Raw genomic sequence first — 25,418 nt, 5'->3', positions numbered from 1 at the left:
AAAAAAGGGCTCATAACATCATCGTCATAAAACTTTTCATACCAGCACAACAAATTGAAATTTCTGGATAATATTTGGTGAACATAGAGATTAAGATATGTAGAATTATTTTTTTTTTTAATTTGTATTTTGGTCTCATAGGCCCTTATTGCAGCAACCTCCTCAGTAATTACAAATATCCAAGATGGCAAAAAAAAAATTTTAGATGCCTGACGCCCTGGAAATAAATGATTCTTGCACTCTAGCGGGTGAAAATTAAACTAAAATGGCAACAGCTCTCTCTAGCAGACTAAAATAAGATGAAAGATACATAATGGTGGCCTCAAGCTGACGAAAACAAGATGGCTGCCATTACGTAATAGGAAATACCGACTGACCTAATATCTGGCTTGATATAAATGGTGGAAATTCAGTCTGCCGGTGGCATCCATAAAGAAAGAATTCATCGTCATTTTGTAATCAATGATCTCGCCATGTTTGAACCCAGTATATTTTATAAATATTATTATCAAAATTCTATATAAATATTTTAATGAATTTTAAATTTCTTCTCGATTTTCTAGCATAAAAATTACGGAATTTCAAAATGACAACCGTAACGTAAAGTGCTACATCGAGAATCCAATATGGTGGGTGTAACATAATGAAGAAATTTCCTTATTTTCATCAAATAGTAAATTAAATTTTAAATTTTTTTTATTAATAAATTACATGTTTTTCTCTTGCTGGGAATCGATCCCACAACCGAAATCAATTAAGTAAATAAACATTTAAAGTATGCGTTTTTTTTTTAACAAGCGAACTTTGAAAATGTACGAGTCGAATCCGCAATCATTTTCATACTTTTGTTTGAACTGAGCCTGTTGTGAGCCATCACATCCCCATTTACAAATCATTTGGAGAGAATTGTCATCATTGTAAAAGGTTTTAAAACTTCTTGTAAATGTAAAAGAAATATTTCGGCTGTGTGGTTAACGACACCTTGTAAATTCACTTTGGCACAGGTTTCGGTTATGCTGAAAGATGCATCGGAAGGATAACATTGTTTTTTATATTGCTGCAAAACTGAGTAGCAGGGAAGATTTCCTGTTGTTTGTCTGATTCTGTTATATTGCGTCCTTGACAAATCTGCATCTACAAACTTTGCTAGTGCTTCCTCCGGACAAACTTGCTTGGCATGTGCCTTGTCACACTCAATTTACTTCCTATACTCCTTAGCCGATCCTTATTTTCTAAAAACTCTTTCAGTATATTTGACGCACATCTATTTCCGTTGGCTCTCGATTCCATTTGAGCTGCATAGATAATTTTCTGAGGGATATCAGACAAACGTATACACTCAGTTTTGCGTCTTTTGCTTCACTCACAAACATCTTGAAAATGTTTTGTTGTTCTACCCGTTCTTGTCACTAATACGGGTAATTAAAACAATCCAATCAACTACTCTTCATTTTTTTCGCAAATAAAATACTTATTTATTTTGCTGCTACCCAGCGATGTTTAATTCTGATCTCAAAATTGAAAAAAAAATATGCTTCATTTCCGTTACTTGTTCTTCGGTATAAGGGTTATGTGAAACCATGTAATCTTCTATGTATTCTATTTGACCGTTAAAATCGAGATCATTTTGTGATCTCATCAAGTTAAATATCTCCTAACGCGTTATCATTCTACTTCAAGAAGATCCTGAAATAACAAAAACACAATTCATCGAAAGTTATAATTTTTTCACATTTTCATGTTATAAATTTCAAATCACTCTTCATGGAGGAGTAGGAATTATTTAGAATTAAATTATACATTTTTAAAAAGTAGCATTACTATATTTTAAAAATAAACAATAATCATAACCGGGAAATGTATAGCCTAGCACTAAAATAAAATGAAGGCTCCCAATACTATTATTTAAGATGAAAAAAACGGAATTGAATGGCCTTATTTAAAAGTGCAAAAGAAAAACAGGTGTATAAATTAATAATATTTTGACTATAAAACTGTTACCAGCAGTTCTATAAATCATAATTAAAATTAATTTATTCACAGCAAAATAAAAATAAATAAATAAAAATTGAGTTTAAAGCACGAATTTCGATAACCCACAACCACTGCGAGCAATGACTGAGTCCCGACTGACCCTATCCTCTGTATTTTGGGGTCGGTGAAATGAAAACAATGGAGTTTGGTCACCCAACTACCTGGCTTTTATAGGAACTTTTTTTTTCCTGAGTGCAATTCTGAGAATTTGACTTAATGCTAGTTAAATTAAACAAATACCCAGATGTGCAGCGTCAATGAAAAAATATTCAGACCGTAGGAAGGGGGTGTTTTGAAGACGTACGTGCGCAATTGGCTACTGGGGCAACCATCTTATTTTTTCACGAAGGAATTAAAAATCTTCGGTTCCAATGGAGAAAATGTATTTATTTTGAAAAGAAACTACGTAGGAAAATAAGACGTTTCATTTGTATTTTCATAAATCCCCAATAAATCTGTATAAACCAATTACAGTTTATATAGTTTTTGAATGACACTCGTAAATACACTATTTATACAGCACTCATGTATCCCTGGGCTCTATAGCTACAATTTAACACTTGTTAACTATTTTCAGTGTTTTATATTTATTCTTCCCGCGGCACCCAATTAATTGATTCGCTTGGATACACCATCTTTCTTAGCAGGCTCAACTACGTATAGGCCACATATCAACAGCAGCTCGCCATTTCTTTGTGACACCCAGGAGCGCAGTATACTTCTTTGGCCATCGGTCCCTATGCACAATACAATAATGTTGCAAGACTAATTTTTTTTAGCTTTTTTTCGTTAAATATCTTTATCAATGCACGATCGCGATTATTATAACCCCGTAAAAAAATTACCGCTGAGAACCGACTACAGCCACCTTAATTTTACATTTATTTCCGATGATATAATCGTGTATGATGCATCTAAAACTTTCTGTGTGCCTGAGTTAAAGTGGGTTTATATGACATCCCTCCCGCCCCCCAACCCTGGTTACTTATATTACTTTTTAATCCATTTGTGCAGAAATTTCATACTAAGAACTTTTTAGAACTGTTACAAAGCATTAATAATAAAATTTTTGCAAAAATATGTTAAATTTAGTGTTATATTTCAAGTTCAATAAACTAACAGTATTTTGGTCATTTCTGTCAAACCTTTATTTGTTCTGCATAGATAAAATATGTAATGCGTGTGAAGGCTTGGAAAGCAATGTGAGGTTCGGACTGCATACGAAAAATATTAATGAAACTTTATTAAAATTAAGCCAATTCCAGTTTTAAGTGAGGTGAAGCCAAGGCGACAAAACTTCTATCAAATAGTTGACCCAAACTTTAATCGTTTGGCTCAGAGACTCTTTAACTCCATGTTTCAGAAATTAGGACGGTGAAAGCTTTCTTGTTAGTCCTCCCAGTGTGGATTTCTTATTCAGTATTACAAGTTAAGTAATTTATTTGGTTACTGTTTGTGGCGCGTGTTATTTCAGCAACACATGCACTCCCTCGCTGTGCATATGTGCACGGAAAGTATTTACATTTTATTGCTACCAATTCGAAATATGAGTTTTTTCTAGATCAGCAGTAATTCAATTTTATGTATTCATTATATGAGTGGGGAGTGAGCCCTCCCGCCACAACCATGGAGGTTGAAGCGTGATGGGGAAGATTTAGCTGGATCCCGGGACGAATAATGAATTCTAATCAGAGAATTTTCTAGTTTGTTATGCAGGAGGCCTATTAAACCAGTGATTATCCTGACGCCAAACGTTTATGTGGCGCCTCATCAAAACTAGCTTTGCATGGCGTCGATATCGGATTTCGTTGTTCTTTTTCAATCAGCCGAACGCATGTGCGTGTTATAATTATCAGTAGAAACTTTAAAGTGAAAACATTTAAGAGTTTTCTTTTTTAATGAATAATAAAACTTTTTTTCAATTTTATAATTTTAACAAAACATTTTCATGAAAATATATGGAATTGTTCTATACAACAAACTCTGTCACTACAAACAGTTTGTGGCACTTTGGCCACATAATGTTAATATTTTACTGACAAGTAATGTCGTTAGTCATCTTTCTTCGTTGTGGTTGTATCATGTTTTGTTTTTATGTTCAGTTTTAAAATTTTTTAAACTTTCATTATAGTGTTTGTATTAGCTTTGCATCTTAGCTCTGTGATGTTTTGTCTTCTTGTGTGTATTGTTCTTATGGGCCTGTATTGTTCTGTCTCATTGTTAACAAAAAATAATGGAATTTTAAAAACGTATAGCAATAAAATGATTAATCAGATAAAGCATTAGTATTAAACATTACCTCATTGCAAAATAACTGCTTTGCCTTACTTTGCACGTGATCTTTACGCTTGTTAGATATGAAACTTGACATTTCAATTATCGACTTGAACGATATAAAAAAATATTCAATAATATACTTGAACGTTGAAACCAAAACAACAAAATACCAGGGACTGGAAGTAACGCGCTACTAGTAACGACGTTATTTGTAACAGTTACTTTTTATGGTAACGATCGTGGTAACGCAATATATTAAGTTTTCAGTAACTGTAACTGTAACTGAATTACATTTTTCTGCCTTAAAGTAACGATGATTGTCGTTACTTCTTGCGTTACATTTTTTAAATGTATTTCTTACTGAACGAACAACGATTTGTTGTTTTTTTCAATCCCAGAACGTAAATCCCGACAAGCAAATTATTTGCGATGGTATTGCTTGTACTTGTAAAACTGCTGTTGGTTAGCCTGCGCTCGTATTTTGATTATCATTTATTTAATATTTGCGACATGCGGGTTTACTGCTGTGCTGTTTAATTAATTAACCTACCTTTGCACATGCGCGAAAGCAATGACAGAATCTAATGAAGCGAGAAGCCTAGAAAGCAGTCCAGAATTTTCGTTGCCGTGGCCTTCATATTCTAATTTTTTCGAAGTTCGGTCGAGTGATAAAAATAACCTTAATGTGAAGTGCTTGTTGTGTGGTGCTGCGAACAATTTTGTAGTGTGAACTAATTACTCAATGTAATTTAAGACCTATTTAAATTTTTTAAGTTTAAATAAACATATATCTTTACTAAACACAATATGTTTTATTATCTTTTAATTATAACAAAATTACGTATCACATTTTTAGTTTTTTCACAAAGTATCTGTTAAAGTAACTTACAGTTACTTTTCTCAGAACTGTAACTGTAACTGGTTTATTTTCAGTAGTGTAACTTGTAGTTGTAACAGGGTGACATTTCCAATGGAGTATTTGTAACTGTAACTGAGTTACTTTTTAAAAGTAACTTTCCGGTCCCTGTAAAATACACAATAACATTCTAATAAACACACCATTGGAGTAAGTAGTCTATACAAAATTTCACAAATCTAATTGAAATTTCACAGCCTTTCTAATTTTCTTAAGTACTTTTTAAGATGCGATTATTTCTTTCTATGACCATTGAATGTGTTTAGAATGTTTTCCAGAATAGTTTCGCTATTATAATGTTTCATTTGACACACCAACACGCTTGGTAGGTTCCCCAATGGTCATTATAATGACAATATGCGAGTCAATGGTGCCAGACGCGGGTCCACCATCTGGATGAAATGAACGAAAAAGTGATCTCTGCACATGCGCGGAGTTTAGGTAACACACCGTCAACGGATAGGACACCGAAATCCGTTCGGATTGGCCATGTCCTATCGTGCACTAGGAATACGGAAAGGGTTCAGGTGCTGCATATTCAATACCTAACCCCTTATTTTCGTGTCGTTGGAATACCGACCTTAATATGCCATGTTTTGTAACTGCATCCTTGTTCGTGGAGCCCCTGGCTGGTCCTAGAGCGTGGACAGAGACGAGGTTCCGGTGCCGCGCAGAAAGCACGCCGCTCCTAATTGGAGTGTTGATGAGGCCCTGCGGGCGGGCGACAATCCTGCGGCGGTTCGCACCCTCAGCTCGCACGCTCCGCCTCCCCCTCCTCATTCATCGACCACTGCCCCCTGCCCTGCAGGTGACAGCTTTTGTATTTCCTTGTTCTTTGTGACGCGCCCTCGCCAATGGCGCTGAAACAAATTCTCATTTCGCGCGAGCGCTCCCTCCATTTTGCAGCTAGGACACTGAACATTTCGAACGAGTGATCCGCGAAAACATTGATTCAGTCGACGAAAGCTTGTAAACAATGTCTCCGCTCTAGTTGGTGGTGATAGCATGGTGATGGTTAACATAATTATGCAGATATTTGTATACAATTTTTTTAAATCGTAACAATAAAAACTTTCACCATTTATTGTACTTATTGAAAGATTCTATGAACTCGCTTAATAGCTAGGATTTCTTTTGGCGGTTTCTTTAAAAAATTAGTGAGCTCTTTCTCTAAAGCGTTTTTTTAATTGAAAATAATAAAAAAGAAATATTTCACTCAATATAAAAAATAATTATTTGAAATAACTTGCTTTAAAAGTATATATAAGTATTTGTAAAAATATATACAAATATTTCTGAAGTTTTCTTTATCTGTCGCATCTATTTTCATTTATTTCAATTTCTATGTATCCGGTTATTATAATCATTTTGACAAAGTATATTGGTTGGTAAACCTAAACAAAAATGTAATTCTGAAATGCATTATTGTTTGAAAACCAGTTAATATCACATGAATAGTAGTAAAATAAGAAAATTTAAATAAAGAAATAAATGTATTTTTCAAGGAAATAATAATTAATTATTTTTAGTTGCAACTTTTAAAAAATGTAGGGTATTTGAATAAATTCCCCAAAAAATAGTGAACTTGCGAATATTACCTACAATGTCTTGAGGCAAGAAACTGCTAAGAAAAACATTCTGACTAATAAAATAGGTTTTGGGTTCTAAACAGCACACTGAATCACCACAAATAAAGACGAGACATCAGCTCAGATAGCAGAAGCAGTTAGTGACAATGGTTACGATTCACGTCATAAGTAACAAAATTTAATTTAATGCTGAAAAAAAACTGTTTTTAGAATAATGTTTACCGTATTTAAAAAAGATATCCATGTATACTAGAGCTTAATTTAAATCGTTTCAGGCCTAAGTTTTCACACATTTTCAAGTCAAATTGGCTAATCATGACAGTTTTTTAAAACATTAATAATTGGACTATAGAAATAATTATTCATAAAACTTAAGTAAATTTGCCGGAATATCTTTATATTGAGCACAAAATGTATGTAGGCAGGGAAAAAAGTCGAAATACACCGTATGGTTTCTAAAAACCTATTTCTTATAGTATAAAATGGGATATATAGCTTTGGTAATGAATTTGCCTTTTAAAATGACTACAACTCTACTAATACTGACAGTAGATTATTTTATAGCCTCAGAATATCACTTGATGTGCGATCTCTTGTCATACCGGAAAATAATATGAACATTTATAGTTATGGCTTAAAAATATTGTTAAAACCAAAATAGCATCTAAATCAAACCTTAGATGAATAAAATCATAATCTCTTCTGAAATGTTATATACACTTTTTCACTTAGAAATTTCTTCATTGAACTTTTGCTCGCATAAATGAACGAGCTACATAAAATGTGACCGATAAAAATCTACTTGTTCTGCTGTTTTATAATAAACTGCGAATGCGGAGAAAGAATTAATGTTGATTCTGATATGCATCTGTAACTGGCTACTCAAAATAATCGAAATATTTCAATACATGACTAAATCAACGAAAATGACATTATTTTAGCTCGTCAAAGCGTTTTGCATAGGATAAAGTTTGTTTAGTGTAAAGAATGGCCAGACTGAAATGATTCCCCACAATATCCCAGTATTTAAACAAAGGAAGTAACATAATTTAGAAAGCAATTGTGCTACTCCTCAGACTCACTGCCTTCATTCCGTAGTAAATTTTGTATTACATGTATGTGTGATGCATAAGAATATACAGTACACAAGAAAATATATGACCTGCTCTTCTTTTGCATATATTTATACACTTATAATAAAGATTCTGAAATATAAACTCTAAAATAGGACTGCAATATAGCCCCCAGGTCACGTAAATCAATCAACAAGTGTTTCCTGAAAGTATTTATTGCATTAAAAACTAGTCATTATTATCACAGACTTGCATTCTCCATTATTTCCGGTAACTTATGATTGAATTATTAAATTTGGCTGTATTGATAACGAATAATTATTAACTATAACATGTTTTTGGTATACTCTCAAATGCCCAACAAGGTTCAAAATATATCAATTTGTGTTTATAGCTTAAGTATAAGTTCGTTCAAGAACAAGTAGCAGCAGCACAATGTAAAAGTCAGTAATGTGACATATATCAAATGACCCACTTTACGACGTATTATTTGTTTGGTCCAGCCTTTTATATCCTGATTTTTTCCGTCATGAAAAGTTCTCCTTGCTCGAAGATGCCACATTAGTTGCTGGGACAGCAGGTGGTTTTACATTGCACAACACTAGTTGAACATGATTTATGTTAATTGTTAGAGAGCCAAAATTTTGAGAACTGTGACCTTCAAATAAATAAATGATTCGTTCAAGTTCCTTATTATTGAATGTGTAGTTTAGAGGACGAAGAAAGATATGCTAATAATTTCTCTAACAATGTGGAAGTACTAGTGTAATTGTATACGTTGTCTGGTGCTCCTATTGTCACAATGTTGCACTGACTACGTTCCACTTTAACAATTGAAGCTCAGAAGAATTAAAAGAAAATAATTAGTTAAATAACTTTTGTTTTGGGGCTGTAGTGTCTTCCCGAAGCACATAGCCGAAGAATAGCCGTAAATATAGATTTCATATAATTCTGCAAGAGACGCGGCTTTAACATCGGGAGGTCACAATAACAAAATGAAAATCTAGAGCTGTATCGAGTAGCCCAGTAATGTAAGTATAGTCAATTGGTGGTAAAAATTGCACAGAAACTCCTAGAACTAATAATTACAACACAATATTAAGTTAAAAATATGCGATAGGCTTCACACATTTATAGCTAAAATGTTAGACATAACAGTACATTAACTGACTTTTAATCGAAGCCTTCACGTCAAATTAATGAAGAGTTCTTTGGACTTACAGTTGGTATGACTGGATCACTACTCAATTTTTCTGTATTCCGTTGTAAACAGAGTAAAAATATATGTGTAAGTAAGAATAGCTAGTTTTAGAACGTTTTGATAACACAGCAAGATGATTTTAATGAGTTAATATTTAAAGTTAGTAAACTTAGTACCCGTAGATTGACGGAGATATGTGGAAAAAAACGAAGTTTATATGTAATAACCTACAACCAGTGTTCTTCATAAATTCATAGTGTAAATTTATAACACTATACACACAAAAAATAGCTACTGAGGTATTCCGTTACATGAAATACACAGAAATAAAGCCTAGATGCACTATGAATGGTACAACTAATTTAGCTTGAAATTCAGGAAGTGAAAGAAAGCAACCAGTCCCTGGGGAAAGACATGTACAAAGTCCACCAAGAGAAAATGCGATTGCCCAGCAAGTGCAAAACTGACGGACTGAAAGGGGGCTCGAAACACCTGGCCTGATCAATACCAGCCAAATGTTAACCAGCCACTGTCCCTCACCGGAGCAGGCCCATTGCCACTTTACGCCAACAACTTGCACCCAGCTACAACTCGCGCAGGCTAGGAAGGGCTTTGAGACGCGCAGGTTGTGATACCGCCCCCCTCGGCAGTCAAAGCGGCGCCTGTGCTCTAATTGGCTGTGCCTGCGAAGGCCATCGATAGCGCACGGCTGTCTAGTAGACTACTACCGTGCGTGAATATATCAGTCTTCCTCTTTCCGTGGTTGTGTTGTGTACGTATTTAACAGAGTAGGCTACCGCGAGAATTGTCGGATTTTGTGTGCACGTTCTCTTGAGGTATATACGTAACAATGCCTCCAATACATTCGAAGCTGAAACACAAGGTTCTGCATAGTCAAACGCGAGAAGTTATTGCGAATGTGATTGAGTTCATGAACAATGAAAAAGCGGCTCAAGAGCCTATCAACCCTTTTGCCGAAGCACGAAGACGTGTTGCTGTGGCTACAGGCGTGTCTACAAATGTAGTTACCCAGATTACCAAAGAGATGCAGCGTATTGCAGTCGGCGAGGGCACACGTTTCGAAACACCAAACAAGCATAGGACGCGTACGAAGCATGTTACGGGACTTGACGATTTTGATAAGTGTGTTGTGCGACGAAGTATTCACAATTTTTATATAAATCAGAAAATCGCCCCTACTATCCCAAGACTACTACAAGAACTACGAAAGAGTATTGGTTTTAAGGGAGGAGCAACAAGCTTACGAAAAATCGTACGAGAATTGGGATTTAGATGGAAGAAAACGAGAACAAATCGTTCTGTACTTACAGAGAGACAAGAAATAAGATACAAACGGATTGCGTATCTAAGAGAGATAAAGGAAGCTAGGCAGCAAGGCAGGCCTATAGTGTACATGGACGAGACGTATTTACTGAGCTCGCACTGTACAGAAAAATCATGGATTGACGAAAGCAATGCAGGCCTGTTGAAACCCGTATCTAAAGGCGAGCGAGTGATAATTGTTCACGCAGGTGGCGAAATGGGTTTTATCAAGGATGCGTTGTTAATGTGGCGTTCAAAGCAAGCTACGGGTGACTATCACAATGAAATGAACGCCACTAATTACGAGAAGTGGGTATTAGAGAAGCTTATACCTAATCTTCCAGAAAACAGTGTTCTGGTAATAGACAACGCACCGTATCACAATAAACTCCGTGAAAAGTGTCCTAACTCCAACTCCAAGAAAGAGGACATGAAGACATGGCTACGTGAAAAAGGTATTTCATTCCGGCCCGACATGTTGATACCAGAGTTGTACGAAATAATAAAAAAACACAAAGAACTAAATAAGAGTTACGTTATTGACGAGCTTATGTCACAGCACTCTCACCGAGTTTTACGTCTTCCTCCATACCACCCTGATTTAAATCCCATCGAACTCATCTGGGCGGACGTTAAACAGTGGGTGGCGCAACGAAATGTTGATTTTAACATTAAAAGTGTTATCGCTTTGTGCAATCAACGGTTCTCCGAGATAGATCAGGACAAATGGAAGTCAGTATGTGCACACGTACAAACAATTGAAAACGGATATAGAACACAGGAAGGGGCAATTGATATCGCTGTGGAAAAAGTGATAATTAACTTAGGCGAAGAAACTGACACTTCAAGTGAAGCTGATAGCTACAGTGATGACAGAAATCACTCTGAAAGGGACAGCGAGTTGTCGGGCATTGAAGAACTGCAGTAGGTAAGTAACCTGGAAAATGTATTTTGGTTTCAGTGTAATGTATACTGTAGATACGTGTTTTGCTGTGCCGAAAGTAACCACTCTGAAAGGGATAGTAAATCAAGTATTACAGTAGGCGAACCAACTACATAACAGCCGCATGATGTTTTCAGTATGGTGTGTACCGTACACGTGTTTTCTTTCCTTTACACTCCCCTCTTCGTCACCAAGAAGGGGGGGTACTTAAGCTGCGCAGTAGAAGCTAGTTTTCGTCCGTTTTTAATCTCCATCAAAACCTTTCCTACAGCGAGCCTGGTGTACGTTATTTGTAAGGCCACTAGGCCAGGTATGGCACGACATAATCCGAACTTTGGGACAAAAGTGGCTTAGCAGGCTCAAAAACATTATGTAGTCGGTGGTTTCAGACTTTTAACCAACGCCACATTTGGTACGACCATTGTTAAATGACATCCAGCAGGAAATGGCAGACCATCTGTATGACAACGGGCAAGGAACGGCAGAATTCGTTTACGACACCAGGCTGAGAACAGTCGAACATCCTAATGACACCAAGTCGGGAGGATATAATGATTTTTTGACATAAAACATTAAAGCAGCAGAATATATTTACGACACAATATGTTACTAGCTGGCGCTGGCTGACATAAAGCTGGGGAAGGGGGATCTATAATGCCATAATTACATCGAACAAAAAGTGGCATAATATCTTTACGACAACAGGGTGTCACTGGCTGTCGCTGGGTTGAGAACATTCAAACACCCTAACGACCCAATACTGGGAGGGATATAACGTTGTTATGACATTGAACAAGAAGCAACAAAAAATATTTACGACTCCAGGTTATCACTGGCTGTCACTGAACAGAGAGCATTCCAAAATCATACTCATACTACACTGGGAGGTGTATAAACTCTTTATGACATCGAACAAAAAGCAACAAGAAATATTTACGACTCCAGGTTGTCACGGGCTGTCACTGGGCTGAAATTATTCAAACATTTTAAAGACACACGGCTAGGAGGGGTATAAAATCTTTATGACATTTAACAAGAAGTGGTAGGATGTCCTTATGACACCATGCCATTACAGGCTGTCGCTGCGAACATCGCAATGACTACCCGGTGGCATCGAACAATAAGCGGCAGATTGTCTCTACGTTACTTGGCCATCACAGGCTTTCGCTTGACTAAGTGCAATTGGACATCCTATTGAAACCATGGTGGGAGAAGTACAACGGCTGATGACATTATATAAAAACCGCTTGTCTTTACGATATCAATCGTCTCAGGCTGTCGCTCGGCTGAGAGCAGTCAAACATCCTAAAAGACACAAAGCAGTGAGGGTGATAACATTTTTCTGACATCAGACCAGAAGTGGCAGGTTGTTTTTAGACATTAGGCCGTCACAAACTGTCGCTGGGTTGAGAGCAGTCGAACATCTTAATGACACAAATGTGATGTGTATAACGTCTTTATGACATCTAAAAAGAAATGGCAGAATGTCTTAACGACATTAGGCCATCACTGGCTGCTGCCGGACTGAAATCAGTCGAGCATCCTAATGGCAACAAGCTGGGAGGGGTATAAAATCTGTATGACATCGAACAAGAATTGGCTAGATATCTTTACGACACCAGGCAGTCACCTGATGTCGCTGGGATGAAGGCAGTTCTATATCCTAATGACGGCAAACTAGGGGGTGTATCATCTTTATGACGTCGAACAAGTTTCAGAAGGATGTCTTTAGGACACAAAGCCGTCAATCGTTGTCGCCTAGCTGACAGCTGTCGAAAGTTCTACTGACACAAAGATGGAATGGCTAATATGGGTTTATGGCATATGGCTGCAGTGGCAAATAATTTTACAATTGTGTGTGGTATCACTAACAAACAAACAGGAAATAAATTACAAAACTATTTTGTAATGATTCTAACATTATTTTGGTTTCATATTAAAAATCCAGCACATTTATTTTTTTTATTTTTTTATTACAATTAAAACTATGGAAGTGATCTTTTTTATTGCGAAAAGGATTTAGGGACGGGGCACGGGGGAAGGTTTTTGCGCAAGCAAAGCATCGCGCTGGAAGGAAGGCGAAGAGAGGGTGTTAGAGTGGCATGATGCGCTTCTGCACGGGATGCATGAAATGCTCTGTCTGAACAGCACTAAATAATCCAACCAAGAACAATGTCGCTTGGCAACAGGATGCTGAAGATGCCGAGTCTAAAGGCTTGAGAAAACTATATAAATATCTTCAAATAAAAATTTCCTTTAATACATCTAAAATAAATACTTAAATATAATAAGATACAAACTAAAAAAGTGTCATAAATTACCTAAAATTTGCACAACAGGATACCATTATTTCAAGTAATTTTCATGAAGGCATTTTTATTTCAAACTTTGTGAATGTAAAAGGACACATACACACACACACGCCAACACACACACACACACACACTATATATATTTATTTATATATATTATATCCGCTAATGAAGTTGATATTACGGTTTAGAAAAATACTTGAAAATATTTCATTAAAAACTTTACAAATTTTTAAGTGTTCATTTACTATTATAGAACTAAGAAATTAAATATGTACTTGGAAAACATTTAAGAATAGAGGTATTCGTGAAGTATGGTGAAATCCAAGAACTTTTCAAAGGCCTTGTTTTTCGGTCAGGATTAAAAAATTTAGATTTCTTATGAGAAAATATGTTGGTATAACTTAATTCTGAACTTCATTTCATTAAACAGTTACTTATTCTCACACAGTAAATGTTTTGGTTAAATAGCCTATAAGTTTCATAAGTTAGGCAAAAGTTTGTTGCTTTTAACCAGTATTTGCCAGTCATTATGTGAGAATATATTTAAGCACGGTATCTTATTAAGTTTTTTTGAATCCGTAAATTATAACAACATTATTATTAAAAATAATTTCTTATAAATAAGCTCTGTGGTTCAAATCCTCCACAGTCTTCCTTGATTTCTTGATTTTTCTATTGGACCTTTTTGTCTTGGGAAAATACTGGTTTCCCAGCCACATCATCTACGAATCTACTAGCGAATTATAATTTAAATAATGGTTTACATAAGCTGAATGTCGGTGGGACACAAATGTTTTAATTAAATTGTTCTGACCCAAGATCAGGTAAATATTTTATAAGCGAATGTGAATAAATACATTTTAGAATTAAATCTAGCTTAAATTACATAATGATAATGGTAATGATTTGACTTGAAGAAAACCATGGTTACATTAATTGTGATACACTGCCTTGAAAATGTTCATGGCCAAAATTGGATTCCCTTGAAATGGCTTCCCTTGAAAATGGCTGTAGCAAGGCATGTCAAAATGACCAGGAAGATATTACCAACAGGCATGGCTTTAACAAAAATTCAAGAGAGGTGCAGTTTCTCTGATCAAGAAGGCCTCCGATCTTTCGTATGCTAATGCTTCAAAACATCAAAGACCCGTTGACATCGAATAGCTTAGAACGTGATTCTTAAACGACCGGCTTGCGTGTAATAATTTGCAGTCATATTTCATAAGAGAAGTGAACTTGAGAGTTGAAGGGTTCTTAAGGAGTGCGAGAGCGTGTGTTTTTTGATGCGCACTGAGGTGCACTGAGGCCTTGCGGCTCGCACTGGCAAATAAAAATAAAAATAAAAACTCAAGAGAATTTGTTCTTGGTCAGATTAAAATTTCTTTCCCCTGCACACAGCATTCCACCGACTTTTCCTCCCACTCCCTCGCTCGCTTCGCCCGCAGCCGTTCCTCCTATGTCTCGCTCCGCTTCCCTTCCTCGGGTTCCTGCTTTCGGAAAGCACCCCTCTTCCTCCCCTTCCCCACCGCCCCCCTTACACCAATACACCGGGGGCGAGGCCGACCCATCAATTGCAGAAATTGGCTTACCCTCGGCCGGCCCCTCCATTTGAAGCTATCAACAGCAGAAGTCGCCCAGCTCGCTGAATAATAAAAACCGCCAGGGCTGACTCGCCCTTTCCGGCCCTCCCTTCGCTCCCTTATTTCCCTCGCAGCGATCTGTGTCTACGTATATCACCCACCCGCCCCGAGGCAGCCGCACGCTCCAATTAAACAGACCGCCGTGCTTAGACAAAAAAAAAATCGATGAATGAAAGCAAGTTCTGATCCATCACCTCAAAAGTGACAGTTGTCACACCGTCACGTGACAACTCAAGGTCTTCGCTCTATCCGACACCGACGTAGCTAAGAATTCAGCCAAACAGATTTTTTACGTCGTTCATTTTATTTTTACTAAATTTACAATTATTCTTATTCAAGAAGTGACGGAATTTGTATTATAGGTACATATTTTTTAAATAAACCTTTTTTCAATAAAATAAACTTATATTTATACTACAAATTAATATCAAATTAATTCTTCCAAGTGGAAATAAATGTTGTCATTTCATCCAACGAAGGCAACTTGTGTTTCCAGGTAGCTCTGCAACACAAACGGTTAGCGTTTCTTTATTTTAAAACCTGTAAAGTATTTTTAAAACTCTCATTGTCTTTATAAGACTATGATACTTTACTCAAGAGCACAGATCGGAAAAGTTTTATGATTTTTTTTGGGTTTTTGTTTTACGTCTCGTCGTAAGAGAGGTAATTAATTACATACGAAGACATGCGATACAACTTTGAGGTGAAATTTGAATTTTATCGATTGCTTGAAATAACAGGATTTTAGCAATAAAGGGGTAATTATGTAATTAACAAATATTATTTACAGCGTAACAGTCCCTCGGATATGAAAAATAATTTAATAAAGGCTTGGATGGGTGCTGAGTTTATAATAAGTAGACCTATATATATTACAGAGGTTGAGAGACCCGTTACGAAACCTAAATTAATAATAATTCGATCGGAGTCTTTATAATAACCAGTTTTGTCCACTAAATAAACTATAAAAAACAACAAATTAGTATACAATGTACTATATATTTTGCTGGTCTCTTATCTTGGTTTTAATATTACAGTAATTAATCAAAATTATCATGTGGGTGGATATAAAAAGAGCCCTTTGTACATAATGTACGTATTATAATAACATAGATTTACCAATTATCATTTTAAAACTGTAATTCCCAAAGTTTACAGTGCATTTTTGATAAAATAAATAAATGTTGTTGCTTCCCTTAAACATTGGAGCACAGCAGAAACGCAGGAAGTAGCGTATTGAAGAGGCACACTCAGGACTGAAGGCGAATTTTGCGGTAAAACCCACAAAATGAAGGAAACCGGTGAAGCCATTGGTGGAAATATTAGAAGAAGTAGAACCGTGGAAACGTTGAACCCACTGCACAACTAATAATGCAGTGAAATAACATCAAATGAAATGAACACAAACCGACACAATTTTGTTCCGTTAAAAGAAAAAAGGGGAGTAGAAGTTAAGAAACGTAGGTCGAACCTATCAAAAGTGGGTAGAGAATTCGTGTTGTCATGACATGCCGACGAGAAGATGTTGCACGCGAGCATCCATGCTCCGAGATGTGGCATAACACAAGTAAAATGATAAACGACACATTCAACTTAATAAATTAAATTTCGAAAGAGAAGAATAATTTTTGAACTATCGCATACAGTTAAGCGACTATATGCCGTATTGAAAACCGTCACTAGCGCACGTGAAGAAAAAATCAGACGAACACTAATGTTACGTCTGTTCACGACAGAGGTGATCTATGGCGTCGTGGCGAGAACCATGGGATGCGGAAAACCTCGTGAGCCGAAAGTAGTGCGAGAGGTCGAGGAAGGTAAATCATGGGAGTATTCGGTCCAGAGGGGTGGTGAGAAATCAAACTCCACAAGAAGTAGTCCGCGGAAGGCTAAATGTGAGCATATCAGGACGCTGCCAAATTGCGAAAAGGATTTTGGGACGGGGCACGAGGGAAGGTTTTTGCGCAAGCAAAGCATCGCGCTGGAAGGATGACGAAGAGAGGGTGTTAGAGTGGCATGATGCGCTTCTGCACGGGATGCATGAAATGCTCTGTCTAAACAGCACTAAATAATCCAACCAAGAACAATGTCGCTTGGCGACAGGATGCTGAAGATGCCGAGTCAAAAGGCTTGAGAAAACTTTATAAATATCTTCAAATAAAAATTGCCTTTAATACATCTAAAATAAATACTTAAATATAATAAGATACAAACTAAAATAGTGTCATAAATTACCTTAAATTGGAACAACAGGATACCATTATTTCAAGTAATTTTCATGAAGGCATTTTTATTTCAAACTTTGTGAATGTAAAAGGACACATACACACACACACGCCAACACACACACATATATATATTTATATATATATATATATTACATCCGCTGATGAAGTTGATATTACGGTATAGAAAAATACTTGAAAATATTTCATTAAAAACTTTACAAATTTTTAAGTGTTCATGAACTATTATAGAACTAAGAAATTAAATATGTACTTGGAAAACATTTAAGAATAGAGGTATTCGTGAAGTATGGTGAAATCCAAGAAATTTTCAAAGGCCTTGTTTTTCGGCCAGGATTAAAAAATTTAGATTTCTTATGAGAAAATATGTTGGCATAACTAAATTCTAAACTTCATTTCATTAAACAGTTACCTACTTATTCTCACACATTAATCCGTAAATTATAACAACAATATTCTTAAAAATAATTTAATATGAATATGCTCTGTGGTTCAAATCCTCCATAGTCTTCCTTGATTTCTGATAAGGCGTTCAGAAATATTTAATTATTGGTTGCATTTTTTATGCATTGGAAACATTTGGAGTTATTAAGGAATATGTAACTAGAGTTAAGTTACAGCGCAGGTGTTGTTAATTTATTTTCACAAATAAGTTTTGCATTGTGTAAATATAAAACAAATTGCCTAGTATCTTATTCTTTTTAATTAATAAGGTATTTTATTTGAATATTTTTTGATGTTTTGAAAAGGTTTCATAAATTATTTCAATTGTTAATCTACAATAATAAAATCTTTCTGTAAAGACTGTCTTGAGTCTGTTCTAGTTACTGCTTTATTGCGGAAAATGTTTCCCAATAGATTTCAAAGTGTTAGGTTTTGTCATCTAAACAAAAAAAGTCAAATCATAAAACAAATTTAAAAAGAATGAGATGCAGAAAATCAAGCAGAAAAAAAAGTTATTTTAAAAGATTTTTTAATATGTATGAAAGGTAAGATAAAAATACCTTGGAAAATCCACATAAGTCATGGATTTATTTCCTTTTAGGATTTCTTTCTTAGTGGTTATGTGTGTCTATTTTTAATAGACTTCATTATTTGAAAAATATTTTCGTAGTACATAATAAATTTAATGCTTTTAATACTAAACGCCATATTAAAAAGTAGTTTCCGCAATCTGTTTGATAAAATCCTTAGGTGGTTTTCTCCAAAAAAATATTGTAATTTAAGTAGTCACGGCCATATGTATACACACGATGACAGCGAAAGGTTTTTTAAATAATAATTCGCAAACGTAATAAGAAAGGGTGAAATTTTCATCTAGAGTGATTAGTTTGCCTTAAAAAAAACAGTATCGCGCTAGTTTGAAAATGATTCAAACAACTATACTTGATTAGAAATCTTACAGGTTGGAAAACTGTCAGGCACCGAGAAACTTTTACATTTGCTTCATCACAGCGAGTTCACGGGTATGGTTCTCGGGTACAAATCGCAGCTCTAGAGCTTGAATTGCTCTGAATGTAGGTACATTGATTTTTAACTAAATCAGTTACAAATTAGAGGCCCGCTTGAATGAAAGAAAATTATATTTGAAGCATTAGCCACGAGCAGCGTGAGATAAGTTATTGCTGTAGGGCGATCGAGCAGTTGCTAGATGAATAGAGGCGTAGTGGTTACGAAAAAAATACATGGACAAAGTTTTGGCGTCTCTTAAAAAATTAAAATATATATATTTCGAACCCGGAATTATTGCCAAGTTTTACCACTTACTTAAGTGTCGTACTTAGACAGTCTCAACTGCTGGTTAAAACTTTAAAAAATATTCATGGTCGGAGGAATTTGTGATTTTTGTATATCCTGTTCAGTCATAGGACATATTGTAAGTGGGATTGTGATATTTTGAGTAGCTTCTATAAATAGTCGCTATTCGGGCGGAGGGATGCCCAGCTATGGTTGTTTTCGACCTGGCACGAGCCGCAAGTTGAGGGAAGCAGATAGGGTAAAGAGAGAGAGAGAAAGAGAGAGTGAAATAAGAGGCCTGAAGAGAAGAAAGGAAGTTCTTTCGGGGCGCCCCCAGCGAGCGCCGTGGGAGTTTCCTAATAACATTAATAAAGTGTTGGCCCTCTACCAATGGGAGAGTGCGGCACGCCCCTTATCAGCCCGTGCATAGACGGCGTGTCGGAGTTTCCTCTCTACCTCTCTCCCCAAAAAAAACTTACTACTGCGTGAGGTGTGAATGCGTTGTAGCATCACCCCTTCTTTTCCCTGCAGATACACTTAAAAACCATTACACGGCGACTACGTCTATTTCAAATGGAGCTCATCGCAGCAGCTGTCGCCATCGGCATCGCGTAAAGTGAAGGGTGGAAGTTTATACCAAAAAACCAAATTGTATTCAAAGCTTTTTTTAGTTTTTATTTTAACGTAGCACGTCTGTGCTCGGAGGCTGAAGGTGACAGGCAGGGTTGTTGTGGTGGCGGAGCGGAGCGACGCTCCGCCACTGCTCTTGAGGCAGGAGCGGAAGCTCCGCCACTGTTTTGGTGGGGGGAAAATAATTATATATATAATTATATATATATGCGATAAACGTTCTAAACAAATGATTGTTGATGTGTGCGCGTGTCCTTTTTTTATCTCTTGTCCCGTAATTTACTGTGCTCTTTACTGAATATCTCTATAGATTTGTTGATTGCTGTGTTACGATTCGTAACTTACAAATATGTAAAGCTGGCATTGTGCGTGCGCGGTTGCACTTAAACATCGAATTAAAACTCCCTTTTATTTTACCGCAATATATACCGAGCCTTCGCTTGCAACGTGCAGCTGGTCGTGGTATTAAAAGAGAAAAACAAAACTGCAAGCAAAAGATACCACGGTTTTTTATTTTGTGCGTGACTTTTTTCCCCCTCCATTTTTAAGGATATTTTTAAGGAGGAGGCAGGAGGTTTGCAGGCACACCATGCGCGTGCGCACTGTGCAGTGAAATGAGTTGACGTAGCTCTGTGTTATTCAGTTACAAGGCAGCTGCAAAACAAAACACCGCATCTGTGCAACACCGACACTGGCTACATTCCTGGTTCAGTTTTGTTTTCTATTCCGTTAACTTGCGCGTATTTGTAGACTGTGGTTAAGTGCTGTGCGTTATAGTTTTTTATGGCCATGTTACTAGCAAATAATTTATTGTTTTTAGTCAGTGAACTACCTACACAGCATGAGGAAGACAGTTGTTTTGAAATTTGAACATTATTAGCAATTTATCTACAGTAATAATGGAACAAAAACCGAAACAAAAAACGTTGACCTCTTTCTTTTCTCGGGTCGCCCCTGTTACTAGTTGTGTTGGTGCTTCAAATATCTCCACTACTGGTGTTGATACGTGTATCTCAGGCAACTCGGTTCAGTATAATCAACTCAATGACTCGCCTAGAGACGATAATGAACTCGTAAAGAAAGATGAAGATAGTTCTTGTGCGGCTGCAACTGCAAGTAGTGTTGAAAGTGTGGAACTGCTACACTGGCCAGATGTTTGTAATGAAGAAATGTGGTCAAGTAAAAAAGAAGCTTTCCCATGGATTGATTGCAGGCAAGGTAAGTTAGGCTGCAAAGTATGTTTCGAGGTAACTCAATTAGGCGCATTCAAAAAAGAGCGAATTTCTATTGCTAATGAATGGCGTTCATATTCAGTTAATTAATACGGATCTAACAGATCATATCAGCTTAAATCACTACGTAAAAAAATAATCGAACACAAGCAATATAATGCTCACCGTATAGCACAGACAATTGTTGAAACATCTCACAAACAATCAATTGAAAATGTTTGTGAATCTATGAGTAAAGCTCAGCATAATTCAACAAAAGCAACATTTAGATCAGCTTATTACATTGTGAAAAATGACCTACCTTACAGTGACCATTTCGGTTTAATTGAACTTCAGAAGCTAAATGGGGTAAATGTTGGTGTTGGTTTACAGTCTCGATATAGTGCTGTTGAAATTATAGAGCATATTTCAAAAGAAATTAAGGAATGGATTATTAGACAAAATAAGGCTGTGTCTGGGAAAATATCAATTATAATTGATGAGTCGACCAGCCTAAGTTACAAATCTGTGTTAATAGTTTATTTGATATGTGGAATAAGCAAAGAACAACCACCCTCTTGTTTATTTTTAGATCTAGTAGAACTTTCTAATCAAAAGTCTGAGACAATTTTTCAAAGTTTATTACGGGTTTAATAGTAAATACCTCAATAAACATTTGGTAGGATTTACAAGTGACGGTGCTAATGTAATGTTTGGGAAACACTCTGGAGTAGCTCAGAAATTTCTATCCCAGTATCCAAATATTATAATTTGGCATTGTATGAATCACCGACTTGAGTTAGCATTAGCCGATTCTGTTGATGAAGTAGCAAGTGTGAATCATTTTCACATATTTATGGACAAATTATATACTTTGTACAGTAGGTTCCCAATCAATCAACAGTTTCAGCGGTATGGTTTGGATACAGCTCTTTATTCAGCCATTTTTCAAAAGCCAAAGTAGATATGAGTAAATCTTCCACTGAAAGAAGCATGTACAATGGCTTATTCAAACGATTTTCATCGAAGCAGTTTTTACATGATTTGGCCATAATGTATGACATTTTAGCAGAACTAGCCGTTCTTTCTGAGAATCTACAAAATAGAAATGCTTCTCTTGTCTATGCAGACAAACTAATTAAGCGATGCATTCGCTTCATTGAATATCTCAAAGAGAAGCCTGGCACTCGAATTTTAGAGGCCCAAATTGCGATCAAGTTAGGACAGTTTTGTTCCATACCATTAAACGATAACAAGAAAATGGCACCCATTAACCAGCAACAACTATTGTCTAGTGTAGCAAATAACCTGAAAAAGAGGCTGTTTACAACCATGTCTAGCCATGAGTCAACGTCAGCGTCATCCGAGACTGTTACAAAGAACGTTCAATATGAAATTCTGTTGAATCAAATAAAAGTTATTGACTGTGATCAATGGCCAGCCTATTTGCCTGTAGGGTATGCCGAAGAGGATATACACAATCTTTGTACACGATTACAACTTAATTCAGCCAAGATAAAAAATGTTTACCGGGATTATCTTGACAATAGTCGCTGTATTCCCAGAGAACTAAATGTGATAATGAACTGCACAAAACTTATTGTGTGTAGTTCAGCTGAGTGCGAAAGGGGGTTCAGTTTGATGAACATCATTGTATCTTCTACCAGAAACAGACTTTTAATACCACATGTATCATCACTAATGTTCATCAAACTGCATGGACCCTCCCTCAAAGACTGGAACCCTGAGCCATACATTTCAATGTGGCTGAGATCGCACCGTTCAGCAGATGATACGAGAACCCGCGTAGCAAAAGGGCAACACCAAGATACTGAAAAAAATGTTTTTGCTGATTTATTGTAAACAGTGTTGAATACTTAACTTGAATTGCAGACATTTTGTACAATGCCATGTAGCAAGGTTACAGTATTGTAATATAATGTATGACAATGTCTCTTAATGTACCAATTGTGTCCTTTTTGGGTCTATGTATTTAAAAACATGTAAGGGTTGTTGTTTCCAAAAAGTGAAATTAATAGTCATGAACCTCGCCAATATTTGTTAAATTAATACCTCCATATAAGTTTATGTTAACAAAATCTTTTTTGTTATTTCTGCCAGTAAAATTGCTAATATAGCTTCAATTAGCACCTGGAAATTCAAAATTTCCCGGGGGAGAACCCCCGGACCCCCCGCATTTATTAGCAGGATGTGTGAACCAAAGAGTCTTAAATACAAAGAGCTCCGGCACTGTAAAATTTGAAACTACACCACTGGTGACAGGGCCGCCAGAGAATTGTGGTATGTTACAAAGGACTTGTTAACTGGAAGGCGAGTCCACTGTCTCACACAGTGCCAGGACGGAAACTTGAAAGGTTAAAAAAATAACAAATTAAAGCATTATTGCTGGAAACGAAAAACAAACCATCAAGTATATTACATGGAAGTAGAAGTTACTATGAAATACTTAACTATCACGAAAGCAGCTTCGCCCTACATAACTGGTTATCTTTTATCTTTAATCTCAAGTCAGCACTTGACACTGATTTTACCACCATATCAGCATCAAACTGGATATATCTGTATACAAATTTATGGTGCTTTTAAGGAGTGAAGTTATACAAGTAGTTTATTGTTCGCAAATTCGATCTAAGCAGTCAATTCACGCTGAATTAATATTATAATCTGTATGCGCTTTTGTGCAGGGAGCTTCCTGCCCTGATTTCATTTTTAAATGATGGGAGGGATATTGACTGTTGGCCAGGGTCTATAGTGAGTGATCAAATGGATAAAGGTGTAAACGTCATCCTAGACGGCGAGGTGTGAAGTAATGCGAAATCAGAAGTGACGGAATGCATCGGTTTCGGAGAACGGGAGTACCCCGAGAACACTTCCACCGGCTCACGGCGATGTGTGTGTGTGATAACTGAAACTGATTCTAAAGACCAGATGTTTACTAGGACACTTTGAATATGTGTGTGTTATGTCTGAGTTAAACTGATTAGAGATAATGTTTTGAAAATTACTCAGTAAAATTTCTCCGAATCGCTGTTAATTTTACAGTTTCATAATTAGAACATGCATCAGCGGAATTCACTGTGAATGCACTGCGACATCAGAGGAAATCACTGACCAATCAGGGAAGCTCAACCACTGTAATAAACTGTAGAAATCCTCAGATTCAAATAGAGACGTTATTGCCAATTTCGCTTGCGAAAACATTCCGGGCTTTGACTTGCCGAAAATCAAACACGGATCAACTCGGTGAGATGCTAGTGGTGTAACCACCTTTATTGTATCTCAATTCTGTGAAATATTCTCGGCTTGTTGGTAGATTTTCGTCAGCAACGAGCCAAACATGGACAGTTTGACATTTTTTTTTTTGAGAGTTTCATTGACTTTGTCATATGGGTAGCCAATTTAGAGGATACAATTTCACAGCCATGCCTTACCCGGGACTGGAACCCGTTATCTCTCGCACTAAATGCCGGCGTGCATCGATAAGAACCATTTATTCCCTCAGCCAATTCCTTAGTCGTCATGCCTTGACGCGTGGTTTACGGTAGAACTTAGGCGACCAGTAATTGGGGACTCTCTTACTGTGAACTGCAAATGGTGAAAGTGCCACAAAACATTCAATTTATTCAAACGAAAATGCGATAATGGTTCTGTTTGAATCTCCGGCCTTCTACACTGTTAAAAATTACAGTATATTTACTCACGGATTTTGAACAAAATATTGAACTCAAATGAACGAAGAGTTCTTCGTAATTTAAAATAACCGGATATTTATAGAAACTACGCTTTATTACTACGTTTTTCAACTTTCGAGTTGTATTTTCATTCTAAACAAAATAAACACACACGTTTACAAAAGAAGATTTTTCTTACTGTTGACTTCATCAGTTTATGTCCAGAAGCATTCACAGTAAATTCTACTGAATAAAATTTAAAATGTTATGTTAAAAGTGAATAGGAGAAATTTGATTGGAAATCAGCTAAAAATTCGAATCAGTTTGGCGCGGCTCTAACATTTCATGTTTGGAGTGATTTTAAAACCACCGCTCGATGCATAAGTTTCAGTTATAAACACCTCACTTGTGTTAATTACGCCGTACACCGCAGACAACCCATGCCACAATGAGTGTAGAAAGAAGGCACCTGCGCACGTTGATGTGGACTCCAGTGCGTGATGACGTCAAAGGTGGTGCATAACAAACGGTGAAGAATATGTGACTCTAGTCAGTTGAGTTTGATCATAGAAGCTGCTTTTAAAATTTGTG

The 25,418-nt window shown here is 36.4% G+C and overlaps 1 protein-coding gene across 1 annotated transcript in view; it reads left to right on the top strand.

The window, feature by feature from the left end:
* LOC134528883 (homeobox protein DBX1-like) overlaps positions 1–23,857 on the top strand; it is a 104,300-nt gene extending 80,443 nt beyond the window's left edge. The window contains exons 3-4 of the mRNA XM_063362549.1: positions 5,867–6,035; positions 23,841–23,857. Of these exons, the coding sequence (XP_063218619.1) occupies positions 5,867–6,035; positions 23,841–23,857 (186 nt within the window). The remainder of the gene's footprint in view (positions 1–5,866; positions 6,036–23,840) is intronic.
* The last annotated feature ends 1,561 nt before the right edge of the window (positions 23,858–25,418 follow it).

The sequence above is a fragment of the Bacillus rossius genome, chromosome 2 (genome assembly GCF_032445375.1).
Source record: "Bacillus rossius redtenbacheri isolate Brsri chromosome 2, Brsri_v3, whole genome shotgun sequence".
Classification (NCBI taxonomy): domain Eukaryota; kingdom Metazoa; phylum Arthropoda; class Insecta; order Phasmatodea; family Bacillidae; genus Bacillus; species Bacillus rossius.
Note: the sequence above shows the minus strand (reverse complement) of the source record. Positions and strands in the feature narration are given on the sequence as shown.